The 16595-nt window shown below is 31.1% G+C and overlaps 1 protein-coding gene across 1 annotated transcript; it reads left to right on the top strand.

Moving 5' to 3' along the window:
• The first annotated feature begins 6986 nt into the window (after positions 1–6986).
• On the top strand, positions 6987–9641 carry LOC108329883 (FCS-Like Zinc finger 10). The gene is made up of 3 exons (XM_017564252.2): positions 6987–7320; positions 7731–8849; positions 9111–9641. The coding sequence occupies exons 2-3, from the start codon at positions 7744–7746 to the stop codon at positions 9265–9267; spliced, it is 1263 nt and encodes a 420-aa protein (XP_017419741.1). The 5' UTR covers positions 6987–7320; positions 7731–7743; the 3' UTR covers positions 9268–9641.
• The last annotated feature ends 6954 nt before the right edge of the window (positions 9642–16595 follow it).

A 16595-nucleotide genomic window follows, 5' to 3' on the forward strand; every position in this document is an offset into this window, starting at 1 on the left:
CATAGACACAGTGAGTACTAAATCATGAAAAGTAGAGTGAAGGAAAACGACAAAGAAGCAAGGACTGAGCATCATAAAGTTAGAAAGCCCATAAAATACACTATGCTATTCCTCACTTCATGCCACTTTAATTCTTCACTCACCTCACTTTTCTCTCACCAGTCACCACCACTCCCATTTATCACCACACGGTATAGTCTGAATTCAATAATTATCCTCTCTCTGTTCCTACACCAATTACCCATTCCTCTCTCCCTTTTTTTACCTTCCCATTATTACTAACATCTTAGCCCTAAAACCTCTCATAAGTTGGAGCTTTTATATTTTAAAAAATATAAATAAGATAAATAATATTCTTAAATTTATATTTTTAAGATTTTGAATTATTAGTGAAATCTTAATCTTTTATATTTCTTTGCGCGAATTTTCAATTAACAGTCAAGTATATTGAAATATATCAGTAGAAGAATATGTTGTTAATTTATACTTCAGCCTGTATTAATAAATAATTACAAGAGTGTTAGTTAAATTTATTCGTGTGAAATTCCTACATAATAATAATGAAAATTTTAATAGTAATAATAACTGTTTAAATTTTGAATATATTCAAAATTTAAATTGCATGTTTTCTCTCAATTTTACACGTATATGCCTTCCCACACACACATATATCTTGTGTTTTGTAACAATGTAAATAGTATTTTTTGGAATTAAATATAGTTTTTGTACTTAAAATATTATAAAATTGATCTTTTATTTTTAAATTAAATTATAAATATTTAGTCGTTTTTTTTTAAAATAATGTAAAAGAAATTTTAACAAACTGTATATAAAGTGCTTTTCAATTTATAAATAGAATTATACAGTAAAATATAATATAATTTTAAAGTTGAAAATACTGTTTTCTATAGTTTTATAAAAATGTATAAATAAAATATTTTATAATTTAATTCAAAAACAAAATATAATCTTTTATAATAATTTGAAAACAAAAAAATATTTAATTTTTTTTACAAAGTTTTCTTTTAACATGTTAGGATATATTTGTGGAAAATAAAAACACATGTGCGGAGAGTGGAAACTAATATATGTCTTGCCAATATAAACGTTAACATGATAAATTAAGTTTTTATCATAATGCGTGGAAGAATAAGAAAGAAAGAAAAACTCCTAAAAATCTCGTTTTGATGAGAAAGAGAACAAGTCTGAACATATAAAGTATCTGAAATGTTGGTTAACCAATTTATTAACTTCCATCAATTTTTCTGCTACTCCATTCATCTATATAAAAAAATTTACGTTCATTTTCATGTCTAATTATTTAATTATATGTTAAAAGGTGATGACACATTTATAATATTTATAGTTTTTTTAGGTTAAATATTTCTTAAACACTAAGTCTATATGGATCAAAGGATGAGAATGAGAATGTGAAAAAAAAGGGGAAATAAAATAAAAGAAAAGAAAGAACAAGTTTATTTTATATATTAAAAAATAAGCTTTAAATTTAATTTAATTTTAATATAGTTTGTAAAATAAGATTTATAGGATCTATATATTATAATTTTGTAATTTTTTTTATTTGATAGAGGGTATAAAAAAAAGGAGTAATATAATAATTTTTAAAAATTATAAAAGAAAATATATCGACTAAATATATGATTAATTTATAATTTATAAATAAGCTAATACTTGTTGTTTTATAAAGTTGAATTACTTAAAGTTCATTAATCATCTACGAATATCTAATCTGGTATGAAATTGTATAATTTTAATAAGAGAATGGGTTGAAGTTAAAGTAAAATTAATTTAAAGTATATAAATTGTTATAAATTCATTTTAAAAGCTTAATTTCTAAGTTAGGTTTAAAGTCATTTTTTAATAAATATTTTTACAAAATAATATAATTTTTTTTATAAATTAATTATTAATTTAATTTTTCTTATTACTATTTTTATTTATTCAATATTCAAATTATTTGTATTATTGTTATTATTGTACTTTATTGTTTTTTAATTATTTATTATTAATATCATATTATATATTATCAATTCTTGAATATATATATATATATATATATATATATATATATATATATATATATATATATATATATATATATATATATATATATATATATATATATATATATATATATATATATATATGGGTTTGTTAACGCGCGTACAGTTGGTATATTTTAACAATGTGTATCGGGTTTTAGCAGATAAAAATACGCTTATATACTTGGATTCTAAGTTTTAAGGTTAAGGGTATTTTAATAATTTTAATTCTCAAAACTAAGAAAAAAAAAAAGAAACCCCCAAACCCTTACTTACCTTTCTCATTCATCTCAACCCTTTCTCTTTCATCTCTCTCATTCCAACCTTTTATCTGTCATCTCTACTTTAGTCCCAATTGAAAAAATCAGAAACACTTATCGTTAAACAATTTGCCCTTGTTAAGAGTTGAGTCATTAACATATTCACTTTCAGGCAAAGGTTCATTCAAGATCTCTTCAATTTCACCATCTTCATTAACCTCTCTAATTTCATGATCTTCATCCATTTGTTGAATCATCATCTCTAAAAAAAACCCTTCAGGCCAATTACCAATTCCTTCTGATGTCATTATGCTTATGAAAATTAGATAAAATTATATAGGATACAAATTATAAAATGAAAACTCATTATAAAATTAAGAAATTGTCTAAGAACGAGTGTTTAGGCCAATTACAAATTTCATCATGCTTCAGAAAATTAGATAAAATTAGATAAGACAAAAATTATAAAATGAAAACTCAATATAAAATTTGTGAAAATTAGATAAGACAAAAATTATAAAATGAAAACTTATTATAAAATCATTTTTTGTAAGACTGTTTAATTATCAGTGTTTCTGATTTTTTTTCAATTAGAGCTACCATAGGATGACAGAATAAATGTTCGAGTGAGAGAGATGAAAGAGAAAGGATAGAGGGATGAGGGAGGTGAGCAAGAGTTTCTGTTTTTTTAGTTTTGAGAATGAAAATTATTATAATACCCTTAACAATATATATATATATATATATATATATATATATATATATATATATATATATATATATATATATATATATATATATATAATCTACCCTAATTTATGTAATATATTAAATGAGCTTATACATGTCATCCTATTCTTTTTGTTACACGTTTATGATTTTATTCTTTCTTACGCCATGTAGGTATTTTGAATATTACTAATTAATTCTTTTTCTAAGTAGAATTTAAAATAATTTAATTTTAAGTAATTAAATTAATCTTATAAAATTTTAATTAATATACTTTTATAATAGAATATTTCAATTTTTTTAAAATATTTTTTCCAAACAAACTATAAAAATATGTATCCTATTATTCAGTGTACGAATGAAATATCTTAAAATAATACATAACTAAAAAATAGTATATATTTTTAAAAAATATTTAAGTTAATGCATTTTGGAGAAAATGTGTACTTATGGAATAAAACGTTTTTCATACACATGTATGTTTCCACTTGTATATATTTAAAGTACTAGATAATATAATATCTAAGATAAATTTAATATATATATATATATATATATTTATTAATTGAAAATTTCCATATATTACTAAATTTTTAAATAACAGGTCTTTAACAATGGATTTTAATCCATTTAAATTGATAAATTAGGATTCAAAAAAATGTATAATATGTTTTCATGGTATAATTAAACGGAAATTAAATATTTTAATAATTCCATTAGATGAAAATATCTAAACATAATAAATTTCATCCCAAATTTATTTCAAACAAAAAAGAAGAAGAAAATAATACACCACATACTTATCAATGTTCATATAGCGGTCAATGCTAAATTTATTACAAAAAGTGACACTCAACAACAGTTCTAGCATTCAGTAGTCTAAAATGCTCAAAGACCTACACAATTAACTAACGCTCAGCGTCAATTTGTGACCACTCAACATTGTATTAGATATAAGCAAATAAAATTTTGTGATTTAGGAAAAAAAGGACTCTGTTCAAATTATCAAATTGATATTCCTTTGATAATACTCGGGTTATAAACAACGTTTAATCTCATGCCACATACCAACTAGCTTAAATAATCAGATTCAATTTTTTTTCAATCAACACCAATTCAATCAAGACAAACAGCATAATAAACATCAAACTCAAACCAGATTCAGTAGATCAAACATCATCATACTGTTCAATCATGCAAAATAAAATTTCAAAATATATATAACTTAAAAACATATGCAATTAATTTTAGGCCGAGAGACAAGTGAACTTGCTCTAAAGACTTCAAACTACACCCTATCTACAACAACACAAATATGATTGAGATACACTATTAAAATCACTAATCAATGCAGTCTCATATAAATAACTAAAACAATACTCACATGTAATTCATAACAGAAAAGACAAAAGAAGTAGATAAAAGTCAACTCATGTACAGAGAAAATTGATGGATTCATCAGAGAACTGACACCACAATAATTAACCCTGCTATTTGGTTTCTTAAAAAAAACAAAAGAGCAAAAAAATCTTTAAAAACAAGTAAAAGCACTAAAAAAATTAATTTAAAAATAATAATATATATATTTTAAAGTAATTTGTTAATGATAAAACTATTTATGTTAAAATATTTTAATGTTAAAATAACTGACTCTTATTTATTTTTAAATTATCATCCTTTTTAAATATCATTTTCTAATTCCTATTACAAATATTTTTCAAGATTAATTGAAATTTATACGTTGTACGAAAAATGAATATTTGAATCTTATTATTATTATAGAGAAAAATTAAACAAAGTTTTTCTTTGATTGAACTTTATACATAGAAAATAAACAACGAATCTCTATATTAATAACATTGCACAAGAGTACTAGATTATTGCATAAAAAACAATCTTTATCTATATCTATATACTAAAGATTATTTTCCTTTTAACGTAAACGTTTATTTTTCAAATATTTTTATTTTAAATTAAAATAATTATTTTATAAATTTTATTAGTATTTTTTTAATTTAACAGTTCTTTTGGTTTAATCTTTTTCTTTTTAAATTTAATTATTTTATAAATTATAAAATGCTACAAAATAAATAAATTATTTCTAATAAAATTATAGAAATCGTTTATATTCAATTTTATAGTAATAATAATAATAGTAAAAAATATTATCATTAGAAAATACAGTGCATGTGTTTTGTGATGGGTAATGAAAATAGAGATAGAATTTAATTTATTGAGAGAGAAAGGAAACATCGAATTGAAATTGAAGTTTTGGGGATTGGGTTGCCTAGGTAGTAGATAATTGAAACGGTGCGGTTTTGTTTTAGCATCTTTTGCTCTTCTCCTTTAATTGTGTGATGGTTTTGTGGGCCCAGTTTGCCCAGTCAACTGACCAAGACCGTGACGCATTGTCAGTTCTAATTCAATCATCACAAACCCTATTTTGTCGTTTTCTCATCACTCACTCTCTCTAATCTCTCTCTGTTATAACTTTTTTTTTGTTTTCCTTTTCTGCTGCCAAATGTTTCATCATGTTCTCCCACACAAACAACAAATACATTTTTCACAATCTAATTAATCATACCTAACTCACCATTTTAATAATACCACTCTTCAACTTTCTAGGATAATTTTTTTCTTTAATTAGGTGTTTTTTTTCTTTAACATATTATTTTTGTTAAGCATTTTATTTCAGAATAAACACTATATATTACCACTTTTATTAAATATTATCTTATTTAATATGTTTTTAGTACATTATTATTAATTTCTATTCACTTATTATTAGTTCTTATACTATTTTTACATTTATTGTTTTTTATGCGATTCAAACTAAAAAAAATTAACATTATAAATTAAAGTAACAAAATTTCATTACATCTTAGATGAAAATTATACATGATAAAAATTACAAAATAAAAGTTCAGTGAAGTACTAATTTTAATTTCATTAAAATTATACATGATTATCGTTTTCCATTACTTTTTTGTTGTTGTAAAAAAAAACCTTAATCATGGTTATCATTTTCTGTTACCTTTCATCATGATAGTTTAACTTCTTGTATTTTTTGAAGGATAATTTTAATAAATATTTTCTTAAGAATTGTAAAATTAAAAATACCAACAATATTAAAAAATTGTTAACAAAATTCTTATTTAAAATCAAGATTATATTTTTCAAACAAAACAAAAGTAAGAACAAGTTTATTCCCAGACATCTGAGCATGTTTCCTCCCACATACTCTCAATACAAAATTAAAACTCCTTTATAAAAACTTACATTAATATTTAAGTTTTGCTTATAAAATACTAATAACTCAGAAGTTTAGTTGAAATCACACAGTTAAAGTAATTTTTTTTCGTTTTTCTTGATTTCAGTTAAAGTGTTTTTCAACCATCAAGATTTCTCGTTCTGTCTCAGCTTGCTTTTCCCTTTTGATTCGATTTCTTAAAATGATAAACAAAAATCAATTATGATATTAATTAAGATGTAAATTCAGTGACTTAAACGCAGGATTTAAGTAATTGAACATTTTTATTAAACACAGAATCCCAAATTAACGGATAAAGTAATTGTAGAATGAAAATAATAAAAAAGTAAAACTGAAAAGAACAGAAGGGCATTGTTATGTAAATTTAATTTATGTACTACAACATATATTTTGGAAATAAAATTCATTGTGAATACTGGAGCAGCAGCCTACAATAAATTTTCAAGATATGTAAATGGAAGGCATCAATTATGTGTGTGCATATTTCTGCATAGAAATTTATGGGTGATTCAGACACTAGAGAGTAAATTGGGCAAAAGAAAAATCTGTTGGCAAGAGAAAGTGCAAACAGTTGTCTTAAACATTAGTTTAATGGGTAGTTAATTTAATTAAGACCATAACCCTTCACCTCATCCATGAATTAGTTTGCTAAGCTCAATTTCATTGCTAATTTAGCAAAAAAAGAAGCACCGCTTTGAAATGAACCATTGAGCAAAAATGGGGAAAGTACAAACGGAAAACAATTCTGTGGGCAGATAGATACAGTATTATTGTATAGTACATTTATTTAGAGAGAGAGAAAGAGAGAGTCTGTGTGAGAGAGAGGAGTATTTCAGAAGCTCACTGCTTCGCTGATTTTGAGGCATGCAAGAAGAGAGAGGATTCGTACTGCACAAGTTTCACATATCTGCTCTCTTTTTTTACTGTATTCGGGACTCAACACTCTTCTTCACACCCTCATCTCTGTCCAGTTTCCATAGCACAGAGAGAGAATAGGGTGGGTGGATTAGTGGTTTTCTTTTCTTTTGCCTTCTTCATTGTTCTTCCTTTTCATTCTCTGGTTTTCTTGATCCATGTCACCGATTGTATTGTTCCCTTTGGCTGTTTTCACTTTGGTTTTGTTAGTGTGGGGTTTTGTTTGTAGCTGGGAAGCTCACTGATCTTTCAATGACATAAAAAAGTTTTGTTCTTTCGGGGTTTTTTAATTCACTTTTTTCGCGATGGGAGTGAAATAGCATAATGATTGTGTTTGGCTTCTTTTACTTTTTTTTTTCTCTTCTGGGTTTTGGGGGAATCTTGCAATTAGTGTGACATTTTTTCAAAGTTGTGATTTTTATTTTATGGGGTGTGGCTACTTCTGTAGCATTGTCCGCTATTTGAAATTGGTTGTGTTTGTGTCGTGTGCAGGTGTTTTGAGATAATGCTGAGGAAGAGGAACAGGTCCGTGCAGAAGGAACAACACCACATGAGTAATCTGACACAGTGTGAAGCCAATTCAGAGCACTATTCGCAGACTCATCATGGCTTGGGACGCAACAACATCAAGCGACACTCAATTTTCAATGTTCCTTGTCTGTTTGTGGGTCTAGGTCCGAAAGGGTTGTTGGATTCTGATTCAGTTAGGAGCCCCACTTCTCCACTTGATGCTAGAGTTCTTTCAAATCTAGGCAACCCTGTTAGGAAGCCAAGATCTTCACCTCATGAAGGGCACCCAAGGAGTTGGGATTGTTGCAAAGTAGGTCTAGGCATTGTGGAGTCTTTGGAAGACTGTTCTAGGTTTTCTGGGAAAATTCTGCAGTCACCAGAGAGCAAGAGGGTTAATCTCAGTCCCCAAATGATGATCAAAGCCCCAAATTGCCAAATCCATAGGGATTTTCTTGAGGGATCCAAGTCTTTGCCCAAAGATTTTTGTAAGGCTCCTTATGCCCCTAAAAATGGATCTGTTACCCACAAGGGTGAATCTGAGTTCACTGTTCTTTTTGAGATTGGAGAAAGTGGCCTTGACCATGAACTGTTTGGGAGAACCAGAACCAGGTCTTGTTCATTGGACTCTTGCAGTCCACTGAAAGAGCTTTCTGGCTTAAACACTTCCTTCTCTGATTCAGACACTGAAAATTTTGCTGTGAAAGATGTCAACATGCAATTGTGCTCTCCTCCTCATTTTATTGGGGGAAGCCAGTACTCAAATACCTTCCCCCCACCTACAAAGTTGAACACAAACCCTCTTTCCATTAGCTCTTCTAATGAATTTATCAACTCTCTGTCTGCTACTGAGATTGAACTCTCTGAGGACTACACATGTGTGATTTCCTACGGCCCTAATCCCAAAACAACTCACATTTTTGGGGATTGCATTCTGGAGACTCATTCCAATGCATTCAAAATCCATGAAGAGAAGGAGAAGGTAGTGAACACTGTTGCTAACAGGTCAGGGAGTCCAAACCCATATCCCTCAAGCGACTTCTTGAGTTTCTGCCACCATTGCAACAAGAAACTAGAAGAGGGGAAGGACATTTATATTTATGGGTGAGTTAGTTAGCCCTTCGTATTACAACATCTCTTTTATTTTGACTAACACCGACTCCAGATTCTCTTTTTGGGTTTTTTTGTGCTTTCTTTTGTTGAACATTAATGAACCTATGTTGAATTTTGTAAGTACATTATGTTGAACATCTCACATCATGTTCACATTTCTGATGTAATTTTAAGAAGCTAATACTATGCTATCAGTGTGTGTTATGATGATACTGAATCTGGTTGAGATTGGTATGGTTTGATATGTTGCAGGGGTGAAAAGGCATTCTGCAGTTTAACTTGTCGTGCCATGGAGATCATGATTGATGAGGAGCTAGAGAAATCCAACACCGACCCTCCTTGTGAAAACTCTGCAAAGCCAAAACTTGGTGAGCTACTTTTTGAAACAGGCATTCTCACAGGTTCATAGAAGAATTATCTGCCACATGCACCATTTGCTCCATGAGAATGACACAGGCACCTGATCATCTGTTCAGAAGGAGCTGTTTTATGTGCATCTTGTTAGCAGCCATGGATGATCGTTTTGTACATCATTGTGTCTAAAGCTGGAATTGGTGTTTCAGCTTTGTCATGGTCTTTGGTGAATTGTGACTCTCAATAAGTTAGTTTTGTTTTCCATATAAATAGAGATATATGTTATCAAACCATTGATAGCCTGCAGAAAATTAAAGGGTTGAGGTCTATTTTTCTGGCTTCCCCTTTTGAACTTTTCTTGCATTATCTCTATATTGTGTCAATGTATACAACCCAAAAAAAAATATATTTTTTTAAACTTCTATGATATATTATGCTATTGTCCTAGTTTACACAAAATCTTACCTTTTCCTGAGCTTTTGGGCTGAAAATCGGAAAGCTGAACCGAGTGTGTTGGTGATAGAAGAAAATGCCTTAATTCGAGGTCAAGAGCTTCTTGCAACAGAATAAAGAGAGGAATATAGAAAAGGGAAAAATTCATCTTTCTTATTCTTTCATTACTAAGACAAATATAACATAGATATAGAAATAACAAACTCTCAACAGATTCACTAACAAACTGAGAGCTGAGAGCTCATAATAAAATATTTTCTCCTCTCAAACAATTTCACTCTTCACAATTTATAATCAATTAAATATTTTGGTAATCTATGATTTTTTTGTTGATATATTTAAGTTAGATTTTTCATTGGGTCTGATGATATTATTGTAATTTTCTTATGGGCTTGAATTGTTATCATTACTGTTCCCCTGAGATAATCACTTTGTCCTCAAGGTGATATGTATCACGTAACTCATTCCAAATTTTCCAAGTAGTGTCCTCCATAGTTAATCCCATCCATTGTACTAAAACCAATTTCGTTGGGAGTGATGTAGAGTTGTCCCATTTGGAGTCCGGTATAGCCATAAGACTAATCAATGGGTTGTTTCCATGTGTGGCAATCGGTAGATCAGCTTGTTGAACAGGAAGGGGACCATGATGGGCCTTGAGCACAGAGCAATGAAAAATTGGGTGAATTTTGGAAGTTGAAGGCAACTTTAGTTGGTATGCTAGAAGTCCTATCCGCTCCAATATGTGAAATGGACCATAGAAGTGCTTACCCAATTTTTTCTAAGCGATTCCCCTTATAGATTTTTGTCGGTATGGTCGAAGGCGAATATACACCCAATCATCCACCTGGTATACAACCAAATGTCTCTTGTTATCAACAATTATCTTCATTTCATCTTGCACCTTTTGAAGCTTCCGTCGAAGAGCATCTATCATGTCTTGGCGACTTGATAATAAAGAATCTATCGCTTCAACAGCAGAAGTGCCAACTAAGTAATGCAGAATGGAGGGAGGTTCCTTCCCGTATGTGACTGAAAAGGAGACATCCCAGTAGCTGAATGAATAGTAGTGTTGTAACACCATTCAATGACCCCTAGGTATTTTCCCCATTTTGTGGGTTTGTTGTGCACCATGGAACGAAGATATCGCTCAAGGATCCTGTTGAGAACTTCTGTCTGTCCGTCAGTTTCTGGATGGAAGGATGTACTCATTCGAATTTGGTGCCACACAACTGGAATAATTCTCGCCAGAATTTGCTAATGAAAACGGGATCCCGATCAGAAACCAGACTACGGGGAAACCCGTGATGCTTACAAACCATGTCCAAGAAGAGTTGGGCAACCTTAAATGAAACTGAGTGAGTAATACGCCAAAGTGAGCACCTTTGGAGAAACGATCAACCACCACTAAAATGACCGTATTTCCTTGAAAGAAAGGTAAACTTGTAATGAAGTCCAAGGACAAATCAACCCACGACTCCAAGGGAATAGATAAAGGCTGAAGTAGGCCAGCGGGTCTTTTGGTTTCATATTTGGTCTGCAGACAGGTTACACATTGAGCCACAAACTTTTGGATTTCTTCACGCATGCCTTGCCAATAAAAGTTTTGTTGGAGCCGCGATAAAGTCTTTGCAATGCTTGTGTGACCACTTAATGGTGTCGTGCGAAATTCTTCCAGCAACAATGGAATGAAAGGATTTTCACTATTAATCCAAATCTTTCCTTTATACATCAACAATTCTTGGTGGATACTATAGTTCTCATGACCATCAGGATCCATTTGTACTGCCTTGAATAATTGAGCAAATTCTGAACTCGTGTGTAGAGTTTTGCAGAGCTCCTCTAGGAACACAAAACGAGGCATGGATAGAACTAAAAACTGACTGTTACCAAGGTCTTGGGGTCGTGAGAGGGCATCAGCCACGACATTCGTTTTTCCTGCCTTATATTGAATGGAATAATCAAATCCTAGCAACTTTGACAAATAAATTTGTTGCTCAGGAGTTTGAATAATTTGTGACATTAACTCCTTGAGGCTGCGTTGATATGTGAGGATTGTGAAAGAGTGTCCAAGAAGATATTGTTGCCACTTCTTGATAGCAGAAGTGATTGCATGAAGTTCACGCACATATGTCGAAGATCGCATGAGTTTGGGACAAAATGGTTTACTGTGAAATGCTATAGGATGTCCTTCCTGCATAAGAACTGCACCCATGGCCACACCTGATGCATCTGTCTCAAAAACAAAGGGCAAGTCAAAATTTGGGAGGACTAAAACTAGTGCCTCTGTCATGGCCTTCTTCAAAGTATCAAAGGCAGTTTGAGCTTCTGTGAACAACCTAAATGCATTTTTCTTGAGGATAGCTGTAAGGGGCGAAGCGATAATAGCATATCCCTTTATGAATCGCCTATAAAACCCTGTTAAACCCAAGAAATCACGAAGAGCTTTAATAGTGGTTGGTGTTGACCAATCCACCTTTTTGAATGTTCAGGTGCAACTCCCGCAGAAGAAACTACATGCCCTAGATACTCCAATTGTGTTTGGGCAAACAAGCATTTAGAGTCCCTTAGAAAGAACTCCCATTGTAACAATTGTAGGAATGTTTGTTCTAAGTGATGAAGGTGGTTTTCCAATGAGCGACTATAAACCAAGATATCGTAAAAAAAACGATCACAAATTTTCGCATGAACGGCTTTAGCAGTTCGTTCATTATGGCTTGAAAGTTAGAGGGGGCATTGCAAAGCCCGAATGGCATGACCGTGTACTCATAGTGTCCATGATGAGTTCGAAATGCAGTTTTTTGAATGTCTGTAGTATTCATTCGGATCTGATGATAGCCTTGGCGTAAATCCAATTTTGAAAACCAAGAAGCTCCACCCAACTCATCCAAAAGTTCATCAATAATTGGAATTGGAAATTTGTTCTTAATGGTGATAGCATTAAGAGCACGGAAATCAACACAGAACCGCTAACTACCATCTTTCTTTTTCACAAGCAGTACTGGAGAGGAAAACAGACTATGGCTAGGTTGAATCATACCATTGGTTAACATTTTCTCTACTTGTTTTTCAATTTCAGCCTTCTAAGGGTATCTGTAAGGTTGCATCGAGAGATGGGAACAGAATTGGGGAAGAAGTGGATTTTGTGATCATTAGGGCGTGATGTGGGAAGTGAAGGAGGTTTCTGAAAAAGCTTACGGTATTTGTGTAAGAGGGCAAAGATGCCAGGAAGGGCATGAGTAAGGATATTTGGTTGAGATTGTGAAGGTGTAGTAGGAAGTATTCTGATGTGGAAGAAACCTGCGGCTCCATGCGTTTGACTTGGTGGGCTGAAATGTCACTCGGCTTATGGGGGCTTATGGGGTGCATTGGCGGTGAATTCAACAAATTTTCCATTCTTGACAAATCAGTACAGATGGGGCCCAATTCCTTTATCCACTTGATGCCGAGAACAACATCTGCACCACTAATACGAAGAACGTGAAGGTCCACTGCGAACATATGGCTCTGAATCATCAAATTGACTTTTGGACAAATACTATGGCATTCAAGTTCACTTCCATTGCCCACCATGACCCTCAATATGTTAGTAGGCTAGGTTTCCAAATTCAAGAATTTAACAACTCTGTCGTGAATAAAGTTTTGAGTACTTCCCCTATCAATTAAAATAGTGATGGACTATTTTTTAATGTGGCCCACAATCCTTAGTGCTTCTGGGACAGGTAAACTAGCTAGAGCATTAAAGCTGATTTGGGCTTCATTGTGGGTCAGACTTCTTTCTTCTGAAAGAAGGGAATTAGGGTCCAACTCAAGGGCCAGTGACTCCCCCATATGTCGTCATCCTCATTTATGGCAACCAATAAAAGGAAACGACCCTTGCACTTGTGTCCGAGACTGAATTTTTCATCACAATTGTAGCATAGTCCTTTCTCACGACGATCCAACATCTCTTCATGAGTCAATTTCTTATAATGTGTTTTAGGCGGTGTGGGTACGATCGTGGCAGTGGGGTAGGTAACAATGAAGGACCGGAAGAAGACATATTATGGGGACGTTGACGCAAATGTCGGCATTAGTCGTTAAGCTTATCCTCCTGTAATTTGGCCAGAGCTGCCGCCTGTGTTAATGATTGCGGTTGCAATGCTTGAACCTCACTGCGTATACAACGTATATCCGAGTTTAACCCAGAAATAAAATTGTGCAATAGAAAAGTGGCAGGAAGACCAACTATACGATTAGCAAGCCGTTCAAATTCATTTAGGTAATCTTGAATTGTACCTTTTTGCGTTAATTTAAAGAGAGAGCCGCGTGGGTCGTCATAATATGAAGGGGCGAAACGAACCTCTAAGGCTTGTAGAAACTCATGCCAAGAAGGAAGCATGTTGTTCCGATGCAACCACTGAAACCAGCTAAAGGCTAGGCCCTTCATGTAAAAAGAAGCTATTCGAAGTCGGCCAGCCTCTGGTGTCTGATGATACTCGAAGACCTGAGAGATCTTAAAGATCCAACCCATAGGATCGATTCCATCAAAACGGGGAACGTCTAATTTCAGAAAAGGTAAACGACGATCTTCGGGTTTGGAAAGGGAGGGTCGCGTAAGGTAAGTTGGGATGCAATGGCATCCAAATGGTGGGTGATTTCACTTTGGTTGACAGTGAGCTTCAGGATGGCTTCTTCCAAATTGGTGATAGATTTAGAACGAGTATTGTGATCTGTTATGTTCACGTCGCGTCTCTCAACGAGAGCACCAAATTGATAGAAGAAAATGCCTTGATTCGAGGTCAAGGAGCCTCCTACAACAGAATAAAGAGAGAAATATAAAAATGGGGAAAACTCATCTCCCTTATTTTTTCATGACTCACGCAAATATAACAAAGATATGAAAATAACAAACTCTCAACAAATCCACTAACAAACTGACAGCTTATAACAAAATATTTCCTCCTCTAAACAATCCAACTCTTCATAATTTATAATCAATTAAATATTTTGGTAATCTATAGGTTCTTGCTGATAATATTATTGTAATCTTCTTGTAGGCTTAAATTGTTATCAGTTGGGTGTGCTTCATTTAGATAGTTCATGTGAATCTCATTTTGGTAAAAAAAGTTTTCAAAGTTTAGAGAAATACGTTTGAAATTACATTTTACTGATAAAAAAACCAAGATCATAATGCAATATATATGTTTTCAAATCCATAATGTCTTGGTCGATATGATGTTAGGTTATAGGTCTCAAGCAAAAGGTTGAGAGTATGGGGTTGTCTTGCAAACTAACCTACTTTTAAAATTAACAGAACATATATTTTTTTGTTACCTAACAAATTTTTACACACATTTTATAAATACAAAAATTAGCCTTTGTTATTGACTAAAAATATTTCTAAAATTGGATTGTGAATGGTGCAAGTGAAAGTGATGACAAAAAAATAATTTTCTTAATGGAAATGTTAAGAAAATATTAAATACAAAATGGATGTAAAAAATTGATGTAAAAAATTGTTGGATATGTAAAATAATAGATCCTAGAAGAAACACGTTAGAAACGAGATTTGAAGGAGGATAAAGTGTAAAGTGGCATCAATAGAAGTGCCGCTTCTACATTCTGCCACCCCATGCTTTCTTCCCCAATTTCTTTAAGGGTGTTAAAAGTCCACAATACCCTCTCTTTTTATATAGATTGGCATAAAACTTATAGATTAATCATGGGCATGAAAGAAAGCTGAAAAGAAAAAATTAGAGATGTGAGGTTGATGATATAAATAGTATTTGTATAAATAAATCTCACCAGTATTTAGATGTGAGGATAATAAAGGCACTAAATTTCCAAATTAAGGAACTAGAATCACTGGATTAGAAACATAGGAATAAAAAATTGTATAATGTAAAAGTTGAAGAATCTGCATTGAAACCTTTATAAACAGCACCACCATTATCATGTAAAAGATTATTCTCTTATCCAGATACCAAATATGAGGGGAAAATACGAACTTATTTCATGAAATTTAAGACTAGAAAAGGTTACTGTTTAGTATACACCCCAAAGGTGATAATACAGTAAAGTTTTTTGTTTTTTGTTTTAGCTTAAGAATGGATGAATAAGAGCAAATAATATTTTTTAAACTGAAAAACACTTAACCAGCAATCCAAAGACTATCTCGTTTTCATGGTCCTTGATTAAGGAGTTGTTTTGATACATTATTTATAATTTTCTTAAAGATAAAATTGCCATTAAACTTCATAATAAAACAGATGTTACCTCAAATATTACCAAATGTTATGATGATTAACTCTATTGATGTTGAGATCAAAATACAAGGATTAATATTATTAATAATTATATTTTATAAAAAGTATATAAAATTAATTAATTAAAATTTATTATGAAGTAAAATAATTTGTTTTATTATACTATTATTTTAAAATATATTTTTATATACTTAAAAATTATAGTAATTGATTATTTTAATTTAAAATTCAATGTAATTTCAATTTCATTTTTCTATAAATTACTGGGTTATTTTATAAACCCATAAATTTTTTCTCTTTCATCCATCAAATCAATTAAAAAAATTTAACCCACTTTTTCTCTATTCAAATCACCTTTATATTAAATTATTTAAAAAATATTTTATAAGTTATTTTCTAAACATATAAATATGCAATTATTATTTTTAATACATTAATTAAATTAGTTAAAAAATGTCACCCACTTTCTTCCAATTTAAATAACCTCACTTCATAGTGTTTTGTTTCTTACATCCACCCTCCTTTTAATCTAAACAAAGCCTGAAAGTCTCTATAACTAATTATGAATCAAAACAACTTTTATTAAACTTTTACTATTTGAATGCTTTTGATGTAAAAACGTTTAAATATAAATCATGTCATATCCAAATCAATTATTAAAATTAACTTGATTCAAAAGTACTAT

This window comes from Vigna angularis, chromosome 4, assembly GCF_016808095.1.
Source record: "Vigna angularis cultivar LongXiaoDou No.4 chromosome 4, ASM1680809v1, whole genome shotgun sequence".
NCBI lineage: Eukaryota > Viridiplantae > Streptophyta > Magnoliopsida > Fabales > Fabaceae > Vigna > Vigna angularis.